The sequence below is a fragment of the Plectropomus leopardus genome, chromosome 6, assembly GCF_008729295.1.
Source record: "Plectropomus leopardus isolate mb chromosome 6, YSFRI_Pleo_2.0, whole genome shotgun sequence".
Taxonomy (NCBI): Eukaryota; Metazoa; Chordata; class Actinopteri; order Perciformes; family Serranidae; genus Plectropomus; species Plectropomus leopardus.
The window spans coordinates 18,688,987-18,705,096 of record NC_056468.1 but is presented as its reverse complement, the minus strand read 5'-3'; the positions used below and the strand labels follow the sequence as shown (position 1 = coordinate 18,705,096).

The window sequence follows — 16,110 nt, the reverse complement described above, 5'->3', positions numbered from 1 at the left end:
TTAATTCTTTTTTACCTCCGTTCTTTTTTGTCAGAAGGCTTATTGATGTCACGGAAGATGTTGGATAAGATCCCATCGGTCCAGTCTCGAGTGTCAGGGTCCAGAATACCATAAAGTTCTATGACACTCATGGCTTTAGGGTTCAGAGGATACATCTTGGTATGCAATCCCAATCTGGTGATGAGATGAAATAAAGGTTACTATTGTCCACATAAAAGATCTGGAAGGTGGTGTAAACCTAGGTGATGTAAACTGACTTTGTCTGAGCTTGGCATAATGTGCTGATTACGACCGATTTCCCTCCGCCTGTTGGGCCCACGACCATCGTAGTATGTCTGGTCATCATCGTTTCGTACATCTGAACCACCTTATCTACCTGAAACCACAGACAGCATAAAGAATAGACTATATCAACATGTAAAGACTGTGACTAAATCTTTTCCACTGTAACTCATCAATTTGTAGGTTGTGTAGGAAAGTTTGAATCTGAAAGAATCAGATCTAAGACCCAGATGAAACACCTGGTTGGGCAGCATGACATATTTGTTGTCTTGCAGGATCTCTTCCACAGCATCATTAAAGTTGGGATAGCGAACACGAGGGCAGTCCAAACCAGGGAACAGATCTGTTATCAGCCCGAGGAACAGTGGCACGTCCTCAAACACAAACTTTGGCAGGTTCATGTCCCTGAGAGCACGCATCAGCACCACATCCTGTGGAGAGGAAAGACAGAGATAACAACAAACGGGTGACAAAGACCACAAGCCATTACAAAATCTTGTAACAAAACAAAATTAATATGATCACAAGAATTAAAGTGGACGATGTTTTCGGTCATATAAAATTAACTTATATTTGTTACCGATAAAAATCACCCAACCTATCACGAATTTAGATCTGTGTGACCTCGTACTATTTTTTCTCTTTTTAATTATTCTTAAACCTACAGTTCTTTAGGGGAAAATGTTTTTCAGGTTAATTTTGTGTTTTGACACACAGTTTTTAAGTCAGACTGCAGTCCCTACATCTACCATACTGACAAGGAGCAGTCAAACCTGTTTCAAAGCACTAGAAAAACAGATTTTCTTTCACGTATTCTCTGTGGCATCAGCACTATTTCTTGTTGCAAAATACTAGGTAGACACAGACTGAATCTTTGTCTTAAGACCTCAGAAAGTGAAACATGAAAAATATTTGGCCTCTACCTCATTGAGGTCTGGTGAGCCTCTCTTCAGCTCTCCTGCCATCACTAGTACAGACTTCAGAGCTCGCAGGCCAAAGTCATAATGAGACTGCTTGGACAGCTGCTCACGAGCCAGTTTATACAGTACTGTCATCTTCTTTGCCAACATCTGAATTGAAGAAAAGTGAAAAGATAAAATCCTGAAATTGACATGCGTAGGTAAGCGGTGAGCAGTTTGGAGGGTACAGTTGCAGATTTTTACATGTTTATATAAAAAAAACTAAAAACTAATTAAAAATGTCATAAATTACTCAACATAAATGAACACAAACTATCCTTACATCCCAGAATAAATATGTGTTGGTACTGTACTCTAGATGAGAGCAATAAACAGCAACAATTCAATTTTCGTTTTTTTGTGTGTGTGTGTCTCACCTTGGCCATTAGGAAGCCCTCAGAGAAGAGCATGATCTCACAAATCTGCTGCAGGTCAGGCACAATGACCACCACAGGCCTGAAGAGGGCTTTGACTGATTCTGGCAGCTCTGTGCGTCCTGCATAACCTGGGTTCATGGTAATGAAAATCCCCATGCGGTCATCCAGGCTGATCTCCTGCCCTTCAAACTGATGTGCACGGCGAGGAGGAGGTGGTTTAAGCGGAATAATGGTCAAAAACTTCTGCTTATAGGCTAAAAAAAGCATGCTATCAATTTAAATTATCACAAGTGAAATAACCCTCATTGAAATATCCTTGAATGGAAATTACAATTGGGATTATTTTTTATGTATTCATTCATAGTTCTGCATACCTATAACAGACTTACATGGAACCTTTCAAGGTGAAGAATCAGAGCCTTGCGGATAGTCTGGATTTGGGAGGAGATGACTGACAACACTGAGGCATCGATGCGATTGAATTCATCAAAGCAGCCCCACGCTCCACACTGGGCAAGGCCAGAGAAGATCTTTCCCACAGCCTACACACAAAGAGGACAGGTGTTCAAGGAAAAGGTCTTCTAGTGACAAATGAAAAACAGAGAGTGGCTACTTTGTTTTTTTAAAAATATAAATTAAAATGGTTATCATTTGGGCAGAAATAACACACAGTAATGTCTTAGAGGTGAATTATAATGTAGAGAAACTGATAATTCTCAGGAAAACCCCACGGAGCAATTCACTGAGATATATCTTTCAGTAGCAGCTGGCTCTTCAAATGAAGACCTCTTACCATGTAGTCCATGCCCTCACCACAGTTTGTAACCACACAGAGCAGGCCTAATGCCTTGGCCAGATCTTTGGTGGACTCCGTCTTTCCTGTACCAGCTGGTCCAGCAGGAGCTCCACCCAGGTACATGGAGAGGGCCTGAATCACAAATACATACCCACATCCAGACATGTTTTCAAAACAAACTGACAGGATAATTTACATATGTCTGCTTGGGTATTTTATTAATTTGCTTGGTTGATACAAATTATCAGAGCTTCTCAGACCTGTGTGAGGGTGAGGTAGATACGGTCTGTGAGAGGAGTTATAACCAATCGACCGTTTAATCCCATGTATTCGTAGCCGTAAGAGAACGAAGCACTGCACTGACGCACAAATAGGTTGTCAGGTTCCCGCATCCAGTAGAATCTGAGTTGGCTCTCCCACTCAAACTCTCGTGCGTCCATTACGCTGGAAAGAGAATTCAAAATTCATCTTGATTAAGCTCACCTTCAAACCCATGACTTTCACTTTCATGTGCAATAAAAAAGTGAAAACTGGTGATTCTTAAGGTTACCTGTTTAGTACAAAGTTGTCTACAATGTCTCTTGCATGGACATCGATGATAAGCACTGTGTTTATCTTTCGTCTGTCATTTTTCTTCATAGGCTGTGTAATGCGTGTTACCAACTCGTCGATCTGCTGGTGCATTTTCTTAGCGTAATTCTTCAGTGCGTGCTTCTCTCCTTTTTTCACATTTTTAAAGACATCCTCCACTTCCCAGGTCCACCACACTTGATTAGCAGCCAGAACGACCATGCCCTGGTAAAGCAACATCCAATCCACCCTGAGAGACATGGGAATGACACATTTACTTTGGCAAAATTGCTCACATACATATATATAGTATCTTCCAATGTGGTCACAATATCAGCATTTTAAACTATGATGTGATACGAGTACACATCATAGTATACCAGTTCTAGTATAAAAACACAATACTAAATACCTATTTCAATACCATGGCAAAACCAAAACAAAACAAAACAAAAAGAAAAGAAAAACCCTAGACACCAAAAACAGGATGATTTTTTTCTTTTTTTTAAATTAACAGCATGCACACAGGTAGGAAAAGTCACTGAACACATGCCTCCAGTCATGTGATGTGTTTGTTGCTGAAAAGAAAGCCATAACAGCCACTAGTTGAAGACCAGTTGATTTTCTTCCCTGCTTTTTCATCTGTGCAGTCTTGGGTTGAAAGTCTAACTTTAGAATAGCTTTGGTACTTTTGATACTATCCACTGTATAATCACCAGAGATTTTATGTTTTAAATATGAGGTGTCAATAAATTATTTAAGTACCAATTCTTCGGACAACCTTAGCATCTATACGCACCTGCTTCTGTCTTCACAATAGCGGAAGATTGCTTCCTTGGTGATGAGTCTATTAGTCCTCCTCATCTCCAGTAGTATTCCCGTCATCCACTCCTCCACTCTGCCCTCCACTGGGATGGGCTTCTTCAGCTCCATCACCTCACCCTCAGCAGACACCATGGCTCCAGCTACGGTCTCCCCATTGCTTTCCACATCAAACCTCAGAGATGCTATGTTATCATACATCTTATGGAACAAAGAAGAAAAAATATCTAGGAAATGTTTCACACACATGTCAAACATCAATCCTCCTCACCTAGCTTTGAAGAATAAAACTAAATGTCTGTTTGTAGTGGCATGATACCTTGATCATGTGCTCCTGGACACAGGCAGGGTCACTACTTCCCAGAATGCTGAGCAGTTCATCATCAGAGATGAAGAAGAAGCGAGGAAATGCATTCCGCTTGGAGTCAAGGTAATCATTAAGACTCTTCTGACACCTCTCTAGACCATCACTCAGGCCTTCCAGGTCTGTTAGCCGGTTGGGAATCAGACAGCACCGCTTTATGTTTGGACTTTTCACTGTGTCACTCATTATCTACAGAAAAAAAGAAGAGGACGATATTGCTTAGAGATGTCCAGTAACAGATTATTTCATCGGGCTAATATTATGGCAACACTCACTTCTTTAAACTTTTTGTCAATGTTATCAAATTTCTTTGCTTCCTCTGGTAACTGCGAGCGAATGTCTCCACCAATGAATATGCTCTCCAAGTACATCCATTTTCGTTGTACCAGCAACCATACCTGCGCAAGAAACATTTATTCAGTGTGGATTTTATGGACTGGACAAAGTGTGATGGGAGATTAGGCCACTCTCACTGACCTCTATGGTCTCACTAATGAGAGACAGGTCTTTTTCCCATTGCTGTATGGTGCCAAGGAAAGGTCCAACAAAACGACTGCCCGCCATGCTCTGTAAGTTCATGGCATCGTTGTCCACATTCAGCAGGATCTCGTCCACTGCACCAAGAATAGACCCACGTTCCTGGGTGCCTTTAAAGTAGGGCAGTACACTGAATTTCATGTTTTCCCAGGTCTCGACTACCTCCTTCACTCCCTGGAAGTGCACACACAAAAACAAACACATGAATAATGTGTTTTATAACTATTTGTGATTTCACTGGTAAACTGCTACAACTGATTTCTAACTCCAGGTTGAGATAATTCACAAAGACGGGAGCTTGCCTTCTCAATACTGAGCTCTTTTACCGCAGAGGTGACAATGTCACCTATGACATCTGCATGTTTGTGCAACTCCATAGCAAACATGTTCTCCAGAGTGAAGCTGTCAGTGTTCATCTCAAATTTAGTGCCGGTCCTCTCCATCAGTTCCTTCCAGTGTCTGTGGGCCCAAGTATAAAAGCACTTATTCATTTGATGTTTTCATACTGATCATATTTGTATCCTGGTCAACATTCATCTTGAATATTTCATACTCTACACTCATTTTGATTTAAGTGTCAGATTTATTCCAGTTAGGTTCTGCAGACTGACCTGTCTCTGAGGGCCTCATTCTTTAGGTCCAGCAGAAGAGGCAGAGACTCTCTGAATTCCTTCATACGTCCTTCTAGGAAAAAGGCCACAGGTAACGCCCGCACATCTTTAGGCAGCTGCCTCAAACTTTTGATGAAACCCTCAACACCCTCTTGTAGCAGCTGGATGTTTAAATCCACCCACAATGTCTCAGACCACTCCGTCTTTGCATCCTGAAAGATGTAAGGGCAAACACACAAAATACTTAATGAACCACATTGACCAAAATTGTGTGTAATATCTCCAAACATGCAACTACATCTGACCTTCTGAGCTTTATAGACACCATATATCTGTCTCAAGCCATTCATTTCCTTCTGCATGCTGATAACCTCTGGATACATGGTGACCGGTAGGTCCAAAAGTTTCTCAGCATTAGCTAGCTCCTGCCGTCCTGCCACTATTTTGGCAAGTTCTGCCTCATATTTTGCCATAATGGTCAGTCCTGCAAATGATAAAAGAGAGAGACTGGTCCCACCAATACATTTTGAAGTTTACTAGTTTACTATACTATTGCTCTGGATAAAACAACTGAAGCCAGGGTTCAAGTGCACAAGTACCTTTCTCCAAATCATCTCCCACAGCTCCAGGACCATGCATGTTGAAGCTTTCAGCAAAGATACACAACTCTTGCTTATACTCCTCAATCTTGTCCTTTGTGATCTTTAAATGTAATGGAAGGAGAATAGGAAGAGGACTGTAAGTGTAAAATTTAAACACAAAAAAGTGCATTCTACATTTTGCATTTAAACAGATTGTGAGTGTATGATGTCTTACCTCAGTGAAGGATTTCTTAACATCAGTCAAACTTCGATCCACTTGTCTGGATTCTATAAACAGGTCACTCCACATCTGGGCAATTTTGGCCACCAGCTCCAGTTCATCCTCTCCGACCTACAAATACAAAATAGAATGCAAGAGTTCAACAAGGCAAACAATATAAACTTTAAACAGAAAATAGTTTAATATTTAACACACTTTACCTCCACTTTGTACATGGCCAGTGTTCTGTATCTTTCCTGAATATCAGCAAATCTCATCTCCACATCTAGAGACATGTCCCTGATGTCTGAGATGGTGCCAAGGACAGAGGTCAGGTCTTCAAATGTATCAGGGTTCTGTTTCAGCTTCTCAGAGAGCCGCTGTTGTACAAAATAACCATAATAATAAATCACATATTTTTTTCTTAAAAAATCAAAGAATATTTATTAGAAAAACATGCAGCACAAACAGTGTAGCATGATTCAATACCATCAGTTCATCTCTCAAGTTGAAGAGATCCTCTTTGGCAGGCTTGTTTAGCAGGCTACCTAGTGAACTGATCCAGGACTCGGCAGTCTCCCGCACTGTGTGAGCCAGAGGCTCCAGGTTTAGATGGATGATGTGCTCATTCTTAAAAAGAGGCTCCAGCATCACCTCCTGATTAATACCAGAAAGGAACTGCAGCTTATCATCATACATGACACAGGATGGCTTTCTTGCAGCAAACTTTTCATTGTTGATGGTTTTGTTTTTCTCCCAAAGGGGCCGATAGCGTTTCCAGTGAACAAGGTACTGATCCACAGAAAGAAGCAGCCGCTGGATGTTCTGGGACACTGTCATGGCACTCTCATTGATCTGAGGATGCTGCCTCACATCACTGTAGAAGCTAAATGTCACCACCTCATCTTCACTACCCACATGTTGTGGAGGGCATTCAATGCAGGTCCCATGCATCCAGCGCACAAATTGCTGAAACACAACAATATGGGCAGAACCATGTCACATTGTCAGTGCTAGATTACAAACAGTTTTGGTTTTTTTTAAATGCAGCAATGATGATGATCCTACCTTGGAACTTTCTACACAGTCTTTGATACACTGCATGATCAGCCAGTAGATCTCATTGCTTTGGGGCTGCAACACAATCTTTGGGGCAGACAGGATGGCATCAATTTGGAAAAGAGCAGTACTTCCTCTCAGCGCTACGTTGAAGGCCTGGATGTTCCTAAATGTAAAAAACAACAAGAGGGATGGTACAGTGGCTGAGACAAATATTCTACTGTATTTCAAATGAGAAGTGATTATTACTGCTCACAAAGTAGATAACTTAAAAACGTTGAGATTGTGTTATTACCTCAGTACCATCTTTATGAGGGAGTCTAGCACCTTGTGTTCCCAGTGCTTATAATAATCTGCCATACACTTTGCTTTGCCACTGCTGGTTTCCATGATCAAGTGTTCTGTCTTTATAATGAGGGGTCCAATGTCTGCATACTTCCTACTCAGCAGATTTACAGTCTTGGCCCGCTCTCGCTCAATACGTTCACAGAACTCCTTGACACCTTGAAAAAACATGCAATTAAGTCAATAAAAATAAGTTTGAATTCTTATAATATAATGATTATATCCAATAATCCAATATCCTACCTGGTAGGTCATTTGATTTATCTGGGACTGGAAATTTCAATAAGTTGGCCATCACCATGGATTGCAACTTGGACTCAATGTCCTTCTCATTCTTCTGAATTTGACTGACAACTAACTCAAACTTAGAGACAGCCTGAAGGCCTCGGTTGATGAAGTCAGCAATTCCTAAAACCAAACCCATATTATCTGATTTCAATTTTAAAGAGAATACTAATGGCATCAGAGCACGAGTGTGAGTAAATCAGATGAAACAGACATTTCAGCCTCTGTATGTACTGTACCCAGAGAATTCCAGTTGAGTCTTTGACATCCAAATTGCATCTCTTTTTTGACAGCTTTGATCTGTTGAGCCAGCATAATGACCTTTTCTTCACTCAGGCTGTCCATTACAGAGTGGAAGCGGTTGACAATGTTGTTCAGATCATTTACATGCCTACAACCAAGTTTGAAACAGATCAGGTCAGAGATTATCATTAATTCGTGGTTTTGTGTGTTTAGGTATTTGGTTACTTTATCATTACCTGATCATTTTGTTCTTCTGTAGAGCAACAGTTTGAGGTAGATAAGGCACAGAGTAGCCCAGTGACACAAGGCTTTCTGTCTCAGAAATAATTTCCCTGATTTTTGGATCAAAGTCCACAATGTATCGCACACTCCTGTACTGGCTGCTATCAGTTGTTGGGACATCCTTAAAATGAGAAAAATTAAAGCAGGAAAATGAGAGATAGTTAATGTATCTGTATTTTTCACAATATTGAGCAACAGTTAAAAGCAAGTTAATAGCAAGAGATACATACCGGTTCAGCCTGAATCTGGTTTTCACTTGCAATCATGATCAACAGTTTTTTTTTCAGTAGCAAAGGCAAGTTGCGTTCTGTCTCAGCCAGCCAGTGCTCATATTTCTTCACTTCATAGTCCCGGATCTTCACTGCAGTTTCTTTGTACTTGTCCTTGGCCTGAGCAACATTCAGTAAAAGTCACCCAAAGGTTTTCAACAATATCTGACCATCCTAATAGTTGTTTTTTTTTTTTTTTTTTTTTAAATAAAAATGATATTTATTGGGTTTTGTCAGAAATAACAAAACAAATTAACATATAAAATTCTACACACATAAAAACAGACAAAACAAAAACACCTGAAATTTTTATGTACCTTTAATACTGAATAATACATTTTTTTATGCATTGCAACATTCTCAGCAACACTCAGCAGACATCTTGGTAATCCAATTCCAAGACAATTTATAAACGGTCTCCAAATCTTAAATATTCTCTGTATCTTCCCCCCTGGTGGCATAAATCAGTTTTTCCATGGCAAAACAGTCGGAAAGACTTTAAAACCAATTTCCAACTGTTGGTACCTCAGTGCTTCTCCATAAACTTGCAACACAGTATTTAGCCTGAAGCGAGCATAAAGTGATTATCTTTTTATTTGTACCTGAATTTCAGATTCATGTGGAAGGAGTCCAAGGATAAATGCCCAAAGGCAGACAGGCATTACAGCAGAGATAAGATCAGATATAGGTCTTAACAGCTTAGTATTTACACTGATATATATACAGCTGTGCAACAGTAAAGACACTCACCGCAGTGCTCTGTTCACTCTCAAGCATCTCCGGTATTTCCAGGAAGGACAGGATAGTGCATTTGATGCGGTGGAGAAGAGATCTGACCCATCCGATCGCTCCAGCCACTGGAGGCTCATTCCTGTTCAGCGGTGGTTTGTTCTTATTGGCTTCAAAGATGTTATTTATGCTGTCCACCTAGAAACAAAACAAAAATACTTCTACTAAAAACTGCATTTAGAAGATCATGCTCATTCGATTAAAATCCTAATTATTAAACTGGTACAGCAGCACAACATGAAACGTTGTTTAGCTGTATATATTCTTAAAGTGGCGTTGAATGATTAGGCTGCATGCAGCGTAACTTCCAGATTTACCTGGATGATAAAGATGAACCTTGATGATGATGAAATCAGTGTAACAATGCAAGTCATTTGACTGTAAGTAATAATAATTGTACTTAAACATGAACATGAACTCACTGTTCCTCAACTGAGGCTTTGCATTGTTCTGATCTTATCACATAATTTGATAGTAATTTCAATTTAACTGCAGTGTCAAATATCAACCAGGACGTTTTCCTGATTTCACAGTACAGCACCTCTTTGCAATACTGAGCCAAGGTGTCATTAAACTTTCTCATCAAATGGTTGTTGATGGCCTCTCTGGAGCGAATGTGTTTGAATTTCAGGAGCATGGCAAAGGCAGCAGCTGACGAGCGAAGTGTCTTAAAAGACTGATCAATGAAGTTGATTGCCTCTCCCTCGATAGCCTGAGCAGACACATATGAGAACTCATCAGCTTGATAACTGAAGTACAGCACATAGAAAATTAGGCAGTTGTATAGGTGCAAATTGACAGGATCATTGATACACTTTTGCATAATTTAATTGTTATGTTGGTCCAGATCTCATGCCAAGCATCAAAACTTCTGCTTTCCAAATGTCCCAAACGCACCTGAACTGTAGTGTTGAAGTCCTGCATGATCATTTTCCAGCTGCTTATTTTACAGATGCTGAAAAGATCAAAGCTGATGTCTTCAAAAGGCAAAACCAGACTATCCACTCTGCACAGCACTTTGTCAATGTGTTTTGGGTCACCGGTCACACCCTTTAACTCTGGACCAAAGATGTTATAGAATTCGTCCAAAATCTGCACAACACAAATCAGGAAGAACTCTTTTTATACATTTTCATGTTCAGTTATTGAGTGAGAGGTCCGTATTTATAAAGTGCGTGTACACAGACCTGCAAAACATTATACAGGTCCTGGCAGACAGAAGCCATGTAATCAGTCCTCTCAAACAGTCTCTTACGGTCAAATTCCCAGCGTGCATCCCTGCCTGATTCTTCAATTTCAGCACGCACTTCAAAATAGGATGACTTCCACAGGTCCAGGACCTGCTTAGCATCATGCACTTTGGATTTGGCCACTTCCCTCTTATCTCTGTTCAAGGCACAGCATATTGTTAAGTTATACTGAAAGCAAAAAACAACCTATTTTGAAAAAAAAAAGACTACTACTACTACTACTTACAAATGTAAACTCTATCTAAGATCTTAACATCCAATATACAAAATTTAAATTGTATCCACACATACTTGAATAGCGTGTTGACGTCAATTACTTGAATTACACGTTCACACAGCTGCCAGGCAATACGCTCCATTAGAGGGACCATACGCTCATTTGTGTTATAGTGACAAGAGATCATCCACACAATTTGCAGGCTGTCCATCAGAGGGGGGATGGTCTCCAGGATCACACCAAAATTTGCTCCAGTAGCCAGATTCTACAACAGATAACAGTAACTTTGAAAGAATTGAAGGTGAGAAATGATTTTGTAGTCACATTTTCTGATTAGAAAGTATTTGTGGCAGGTGTGTGTTTGTAGCCATCAGCTCTTGACAGTTACACTGTTCATTATTAACAGAGAAAAGTGTAAATCAGAGTAACAATATCCAGCAGCACTGCCTTTACAAAAGGTGTAACTCACCATGAAGTGTCTTTCCATTGTGCTGAGGAAGCGTAGATTATCGTCTGCCTCCACGCGGTATTTATTAAGTTCAGCAACCGTTCCTTCCATAGTCTGAACAATGCCTGCATCTGCTTTGGTCATCACCTCCAAGATCTTCTTTACTACAGGCTGTTTGAGTTGCTCAGTCAGAGCACTCAGAACAGATGCACGCTCCTGCCAAAAAGCTAACTCTGCCAAAGGGCCAGGTGCCTGGGGGACAATGAAAAGTTAATGTTTTACATTGGTCTATGGACATCTCTGTGTGTGTTTTATGTTTTCTTCTACCAAATAATTTGAGTTTAAGATGACAGGGATTTTGTTTTTTGGTAATATTAGAACTATATATGTGATGGCATGGATTAACCCCAAATCCTTCAATTGAACCACCAAGGCTGCCTGGGTTGAAACTCTGACTACAGGCAGATTCACAAACCTGGTGCTTTTTGTTTTGCTGCTCCTCAATAACAATGGTAATCTGAGTCTGCCAGTTCATCACACACTGCTCCAACTTCTCTACCATCTCGGGATTAGACAGCAGTACATACACCTCCGGCTCCAGGTCTAGCTCAGGGATGTGAAGGGTAATCTCATCTGCCACAAAGAGACTGATCTTTAGAGTGTATTGGTTTTTATGAAATAAAAACAAGCATGAACAGCAAATTCAAGGCTTTTTTTTTATTTACCAACCCCAAAAGAAACCCTCAAAGTATGTTCATGTATATATATTTTTTCCTCTTACATAAATAGCAGTGCTATTTACAACTGCAAAAAAAAACAACATTATTGACTTTTTCAACAAAGTCATTTCATGGCATCTCAAAATATGCTTAAAAAGTGAGGGGAGAAATAGGGAATTCCAAGGGATTGTTGATTATTCCACAAAGTACAATAAAAAATGTACTTGTTTTTTAATAGTCAAATATTGATCAATCCTGAAATAAAAATATAAGCCTTTAGTATATCTAATAAAACAAACCTTGAATCTGAAGGTGTTGGAGAGCTGTGTTGACCATTCCCAAAAACTTGTATGTCCTGTGGAGAAATTCATCACGAATCGTGAATTGCCCACTTGACTTCACTGGACTCTCCATTTTACCCTCTCCACTGGTCTCCTCCTGAGGAGACGCTGCCCTGCTTTCATAACCTACACCAGATATCCTCATCTGGTGGGCTGTAATCAAGGGTATATACACCTGACAAGAGACAAAGTGAAAATAGCATCCTTTATTATTTTCTGCAGAAAGAAGTTTTTGAGATGGTTGATGTTGACAGTTTTCTGTCTGTTTGTGGTTGCTGTTGGTTTTTTTGCTTTTAATTTTATACTTACATTAGCGAGTTTGTTCTGCAACACGCAAAGGGGCTCTCCACTATGCATGCCAATGTCAAATAGCCTGGGCATCAGCATACTGGCCTCCTTCATGTCATGCGGCTCACCAATGGTGTCTATTGCAAAGACAAATAGCAATATCTTGAGTAATCCTTTTTATGTGCAAAAGAAGCTTGAACATGTGTTGTTTAAAAAAAAAAACCCTGATTTGTCACCTCACCCTTTGTGTTCCTGATAAAGTAATAGACAGGAGATTTCAAAAATCTCTCTGGGTATTCGTTAACTGCCACATGAAGCTCAATGTGGTAGACCACTTGGAGCTCAATGATCTAAAACACAAAATCAGAAATTAGTTAAACATTTATTTTCCTCCTCATCAGCACAATTTAAAAAACAATTAACACAGGCGGGTTGGAAATAAAGGTTGAACTCACATGTCTGGGACTTTGTTCATATGTCTCCTCTGAGTCTGAGGTTATCTCCACTCCATTTTGAGTCCGAGATTTCTTGTCAGGATCTGAAGAGTCTCTATCTTTCCTCCTTTCTGTGGTTATAAAAGTAGTTAGATGCAGTCTTATTGTCAGCATGCTAGCGTGAAGTCAGGTATTTTTAGACATCAGATAAAATGGGACAAACAAGCTTTACATCTTGGGCTCTATGAATATTAGCAGCTGCTCACTAAAATGTTTTTTAATTGTTGCTACAAATGTGCTTCACATGAAACGATACTTCTTATTGGCCTCAGATAACTATTACAGGTAGAGCAAAGAGTAAAAAATCCACTGGTCGCAGAGCATAAAAAAGCCTTACGACAGGTTGATTTCCTCATTTCAATAATAGCTAAAATTATATGGGTAAAACAAAAACAAAAAAGAATACAGGGTGACTTATATTTGACTTATAATTAATTAAAATATTTTCAGAGTGCACTTTACATCTTATGGGGAAGGGATCTGTTTGAGTACTAATACATGCAGTTAAACAGAGAGAGACAAAATTAAGCTAAAATGGGACATTTTTCTGAAGTAAAACCAGCATTTTGTGTTAATTAAAAAAATATGCAACAGAAGAATGGGGTAAGCATAGCAGAAAAGCTGGATCATCATTTTGATAGCAATAGATTGCATTCATGATGTAATGAATGAATTAAGTGATGGATGGGTTTAACATATTTTCTCCATAAAACTAGAGAATATCAGAGAACCATAACAAATTACAAAAGTAGAAAAAAAGTGTCCAAAATTACCTGACTTCACCTCATCAAAAATGCAGTACTAGGCCTACAACCTGTCCTCCTGTGACCCTAATGTATATTCATATCTAAGGTTACATGAGAGGCACATAATGGGGCTAATAGCAACTTTGCTAACTTACCGACTGGAATTTCAATTTCAATTTCTTCTTCTCTGACAGTTTTGAAAAACAGAAGACATGACGGTGAGTCTTCGTCAGAGACAACGTTCAAATAACGGATAATTTTGTCCTCTATTTCTCCATCTCCCTGACTGAGCAGTTCGTCGAAACAGTTTGGAGGGTCTGATAAATTGAAATCGGCAGATACGCACTGTCGGATCCACTCCACTCGCAAATCGTCGTGGACCATGTTTTCACAATAACGTTAGTTTACATTCTAAGAACTAAAAAAAATGTAGCTAGTTTCTGGTTATGTGTTTTTTTCCCAATAATATTGCAGCTGTCCAAAGCATTAACAACTAACATACTATGCTGTAGATTAGCTGTTTGACGTTGCCGTGGCAACCACTAAACGTCTCGCGCCTCCTATTGTTGGGAGACAACTATGGTGGAAATTTGTTCCCACAGTGCTGACTGAAAGGCGCTATCGTGCTCAGGCACACTATAGCCAAAAGTCATTTGACAGTGACTTTCTACTTTACAAACATTCCTGAAGCACAACTCAAGTTTTTCATTGTCATCCAGTCAGAAAAATATCATAAAAATGATTAAATAATTCTAATATCATCTATTTGATTTGTTATAGACAATTATAATTTTGATTTAATTGCTCCATCAAGTATTATTTATTACTTTTTTTCTAACATTTTGCCATCTTCACACCAAACCCTTCTAAAACAAAACTATAATTAGCTAAGTCCAAGAAGATTTAAAAATTTAAAGAAATTCAAATTTAAAGAAATTCCCTTCAACTGCTCTTGAGATGCTGCGTTCTCGAAAATGCGACAAAGTCATACATTGAAAAAAACAAATCCCTTAAGGCAATTTTGAGATGTCATTTTTCAAGAGAATGGGATGGACAGACAGACAACCCGAAAACATGCCTCCGGCCATGGCTATCGCCAACGCAGAGGGATAATAACAGCTTGGCTTATGCAGTTTTTTGTTTTGTATTGTATTTCTTTTAATTGCTTTATATTATGTTAGATCAATACATTTCTTTTTTCAATCAGTTGCTATTTCAGTAGCTAATTAAAAACTACAAATCACTTGATCAGCTGGTTTAACTGACATCAATGAATCAGAAATGTACAAATAAATGAGTTATTGTTTCAGACAAATGATTTGATAAAATTTGTACAAAATGTATCTTTTCTAGCAACTGCTCTCCAGTATATGGCACCAAGGCATTCATATGGAGTGTGCGTTTATGTGTGCATTCAATACAAATCACATCAAAATAAATTAATGTTTAAAAAGAAGCACAAAGGTCAACTTGCCAAAAATCCAGATTGTACTTTAAAAATAAGTGTTACTTCACATTCTCGGCTGAGAGCCCTAAAACATTTATATGAAATGCAAAAATCTGCAAGCTGAAGAGAGACAGACATCTTGATGTTGTTACATTAAACTTTCTTAAACCCAAACACAATGAAGACTGAAGTTATGGGCTTTGAGTGAAAAAACCCCAAACTTAAATACAATTTATTTTTGACATGAGGATGATTTTCTTAAAAGAACAGGGAGTGCTTGTCAATAAAATATTAAAATTAAAGGCAAGCTTGGGGCTGCATTAGAAGAAATTACAATACCTATTCAGTCATATTACAATTTAATGTGAAGTTTGGGCAAATAATTGTTTATCAAACATCACTTGTCCCAATAAAACAGTGACTACCACCTGTGTCAAGATTTGACACCACATTGTTCCACTGTTAAAACTTCACACATAAGGTCATGACTCTCGACATGTGTGGCAGTATCTTACAGTAGAAAATGTTGTTGCCAGTGAAAACTCTCAATCTCAATATTGCAAAAATGACTACAATAAAGTCTCATTCCCTTTCAAATTCCAAAATCAATTTCATACAATACTTAAAATTTAATACAGATAGCAAATAATATTAATTCCTGATGTTACTACATAATTCAATGTTCCCCCATTAAGATTTAATGCAGCCCAGCCACTGTGATGTATCTTGATTCTTTCAAAGTAAGAGCATGTGCTAAGTCAAAAAATGC

General features: G+C 39.0%; 1 protein-coding gene across 1 annotated transcript in view; it reads right to left on the bottom strand.

Annotated features, from left to right (window-relative positions):
* The window catches only part of dnah10 (dynein axonemal heavy chain 10), a 28,363-nt gene extending 14,085 nt beyond the window's left edge, over positions 1 to 14,278 (bottom strand). The window contains exons 1-38 of the mRNA XM_042487993.1: positions 14,050 to 14,278; positions 13,110 to 13,219; positions 12,896 to 13,004; positions 12,676 to 12,791; positions 12,325 to 12,541; positions 11,782 to 11,939; positions 11,328 to 11,558; positions 10,933 to 11,123; positions 10,579 to 10,777; positions 10,289 to 10,483; positions 9,933 to 10,103; positions 9,353 to 9,529; positions 8,564 to 8,722; positions 8,288 to 8,454; positions 8,048 to 8,199; positions 7,767 to 7,931; positions 7,474 to 7,681; positions 7,188 to 7,344; positions 6,609 to 7,088; positions 6,341 to 6,499; positions 6,135 to 6,251; positions 5,918 to 6,020; positions 5,624 to 5,802; positions 5,319 to 5,530; positions 5,010 to 5,166; positions 4,648 to 4,881; positions 4,446 to 4,568; positions 4,126 to 4,359; positions 3,784 to 4,007; positions 2,965 to 3,234; positions 2,675 to 2,858; positions 2,412 to 2,546; positions 2,008 to 2,160; positions 1,619 to 1,807; positions 1,206 to 1,352; positions 522 to 713; positions 258 to 376; positions 16 to 174 (exon numbers count right to left, since the gene is read on the bottom strand). Of these exons, the coding sequence (XP_042343927.1) occupies positions 16 to 174; positions 258 to 376; positions 522 to 713; positions 1,206 to 1,352; positions 1,619 to 1,807; positions 2,008 to 2,160; positions 2,412 to 2,546; positions 2,675 to 2,858; positions 2,965 to 3,234; positions 3,784 to 4,007; positions 4,126 to 4,359; positions 4,446 to 4,568; positions 4,648 to 4,881; positions 5,010 to 5,166; positions 5,319 to 5,530; positions 5,624 to 5,802; positions 5,918 to 6,020; positions 6,135 to 6,251; positions 6,341 to 6,499; positions 6,609 to 7,088; positions 7,188 to 7,344; positions 7,474 to 7,681; positions 7,767 to 7,931; positions 8,048 to 8,199; positions 8,288 to 8,454; positions 8,564 to 8,722; positions 9,353 to 9,529; positions 9,933 to 10,103; positions 10,289 to 10,483; positions 10,579 to 10,777; positions 10,933 to 11,123; positions 11,328 to 11,558; positions 11,782 to 11,939; positions 12,325 to 12,541; positions 12,676 to 12,791; positions 12,896 to 13,004; positions 13,110 to 13,219; positions 14,050 to 14,278 (6,881 nt within the window). The remainder of the gene's footprint in view (positions 1 to 15; positions 175 to 257; positions 377 to 521; positions 714 to 1,205; positions 1,353 to 1,618; positions 1,808 to 2,007; positions 2,161 to 2,411; positions 2,547 to 2,674; positions 2,859 to 2,964; positions 3,235 to 3,783; positions 4,008 to 4,125; positions 4,360 to 4,445; positions 4,569 to 4,647; positions 4,882 to 5,009; positions 5,167 to 5,318; positions 5,531 to 5,623; positions 5,803 to 5,917; positions 6,021 to 6,134; positions 6,252 to 6,340; positions 6,500 to 6,608; positions 7,089 to 7,187; positions 7,345 to 7,473; positions 7,682 to 7,766; positions 7,932 to 8,047; positions 8,200 to 8,287; positions 8,455 to 8,563; positions 8,723 to 9,352; positions 9,530 to 9,932; positions 10,104 to 10,288; positions 10,484 to 10,578; positions 10,778 to 10,932; positions 11,124 to 11,327; positions 11,559 to 11,781; positions 11,940 to 12,324; positions 12,542 to 12,675; positions 12,792 to 12,895; positions 13,005 to 13,109; positions 13,220 to 14,049) is intronic.
* Positions 14,279 to 16,110: the final 1,832 nt, after the last annotated feature.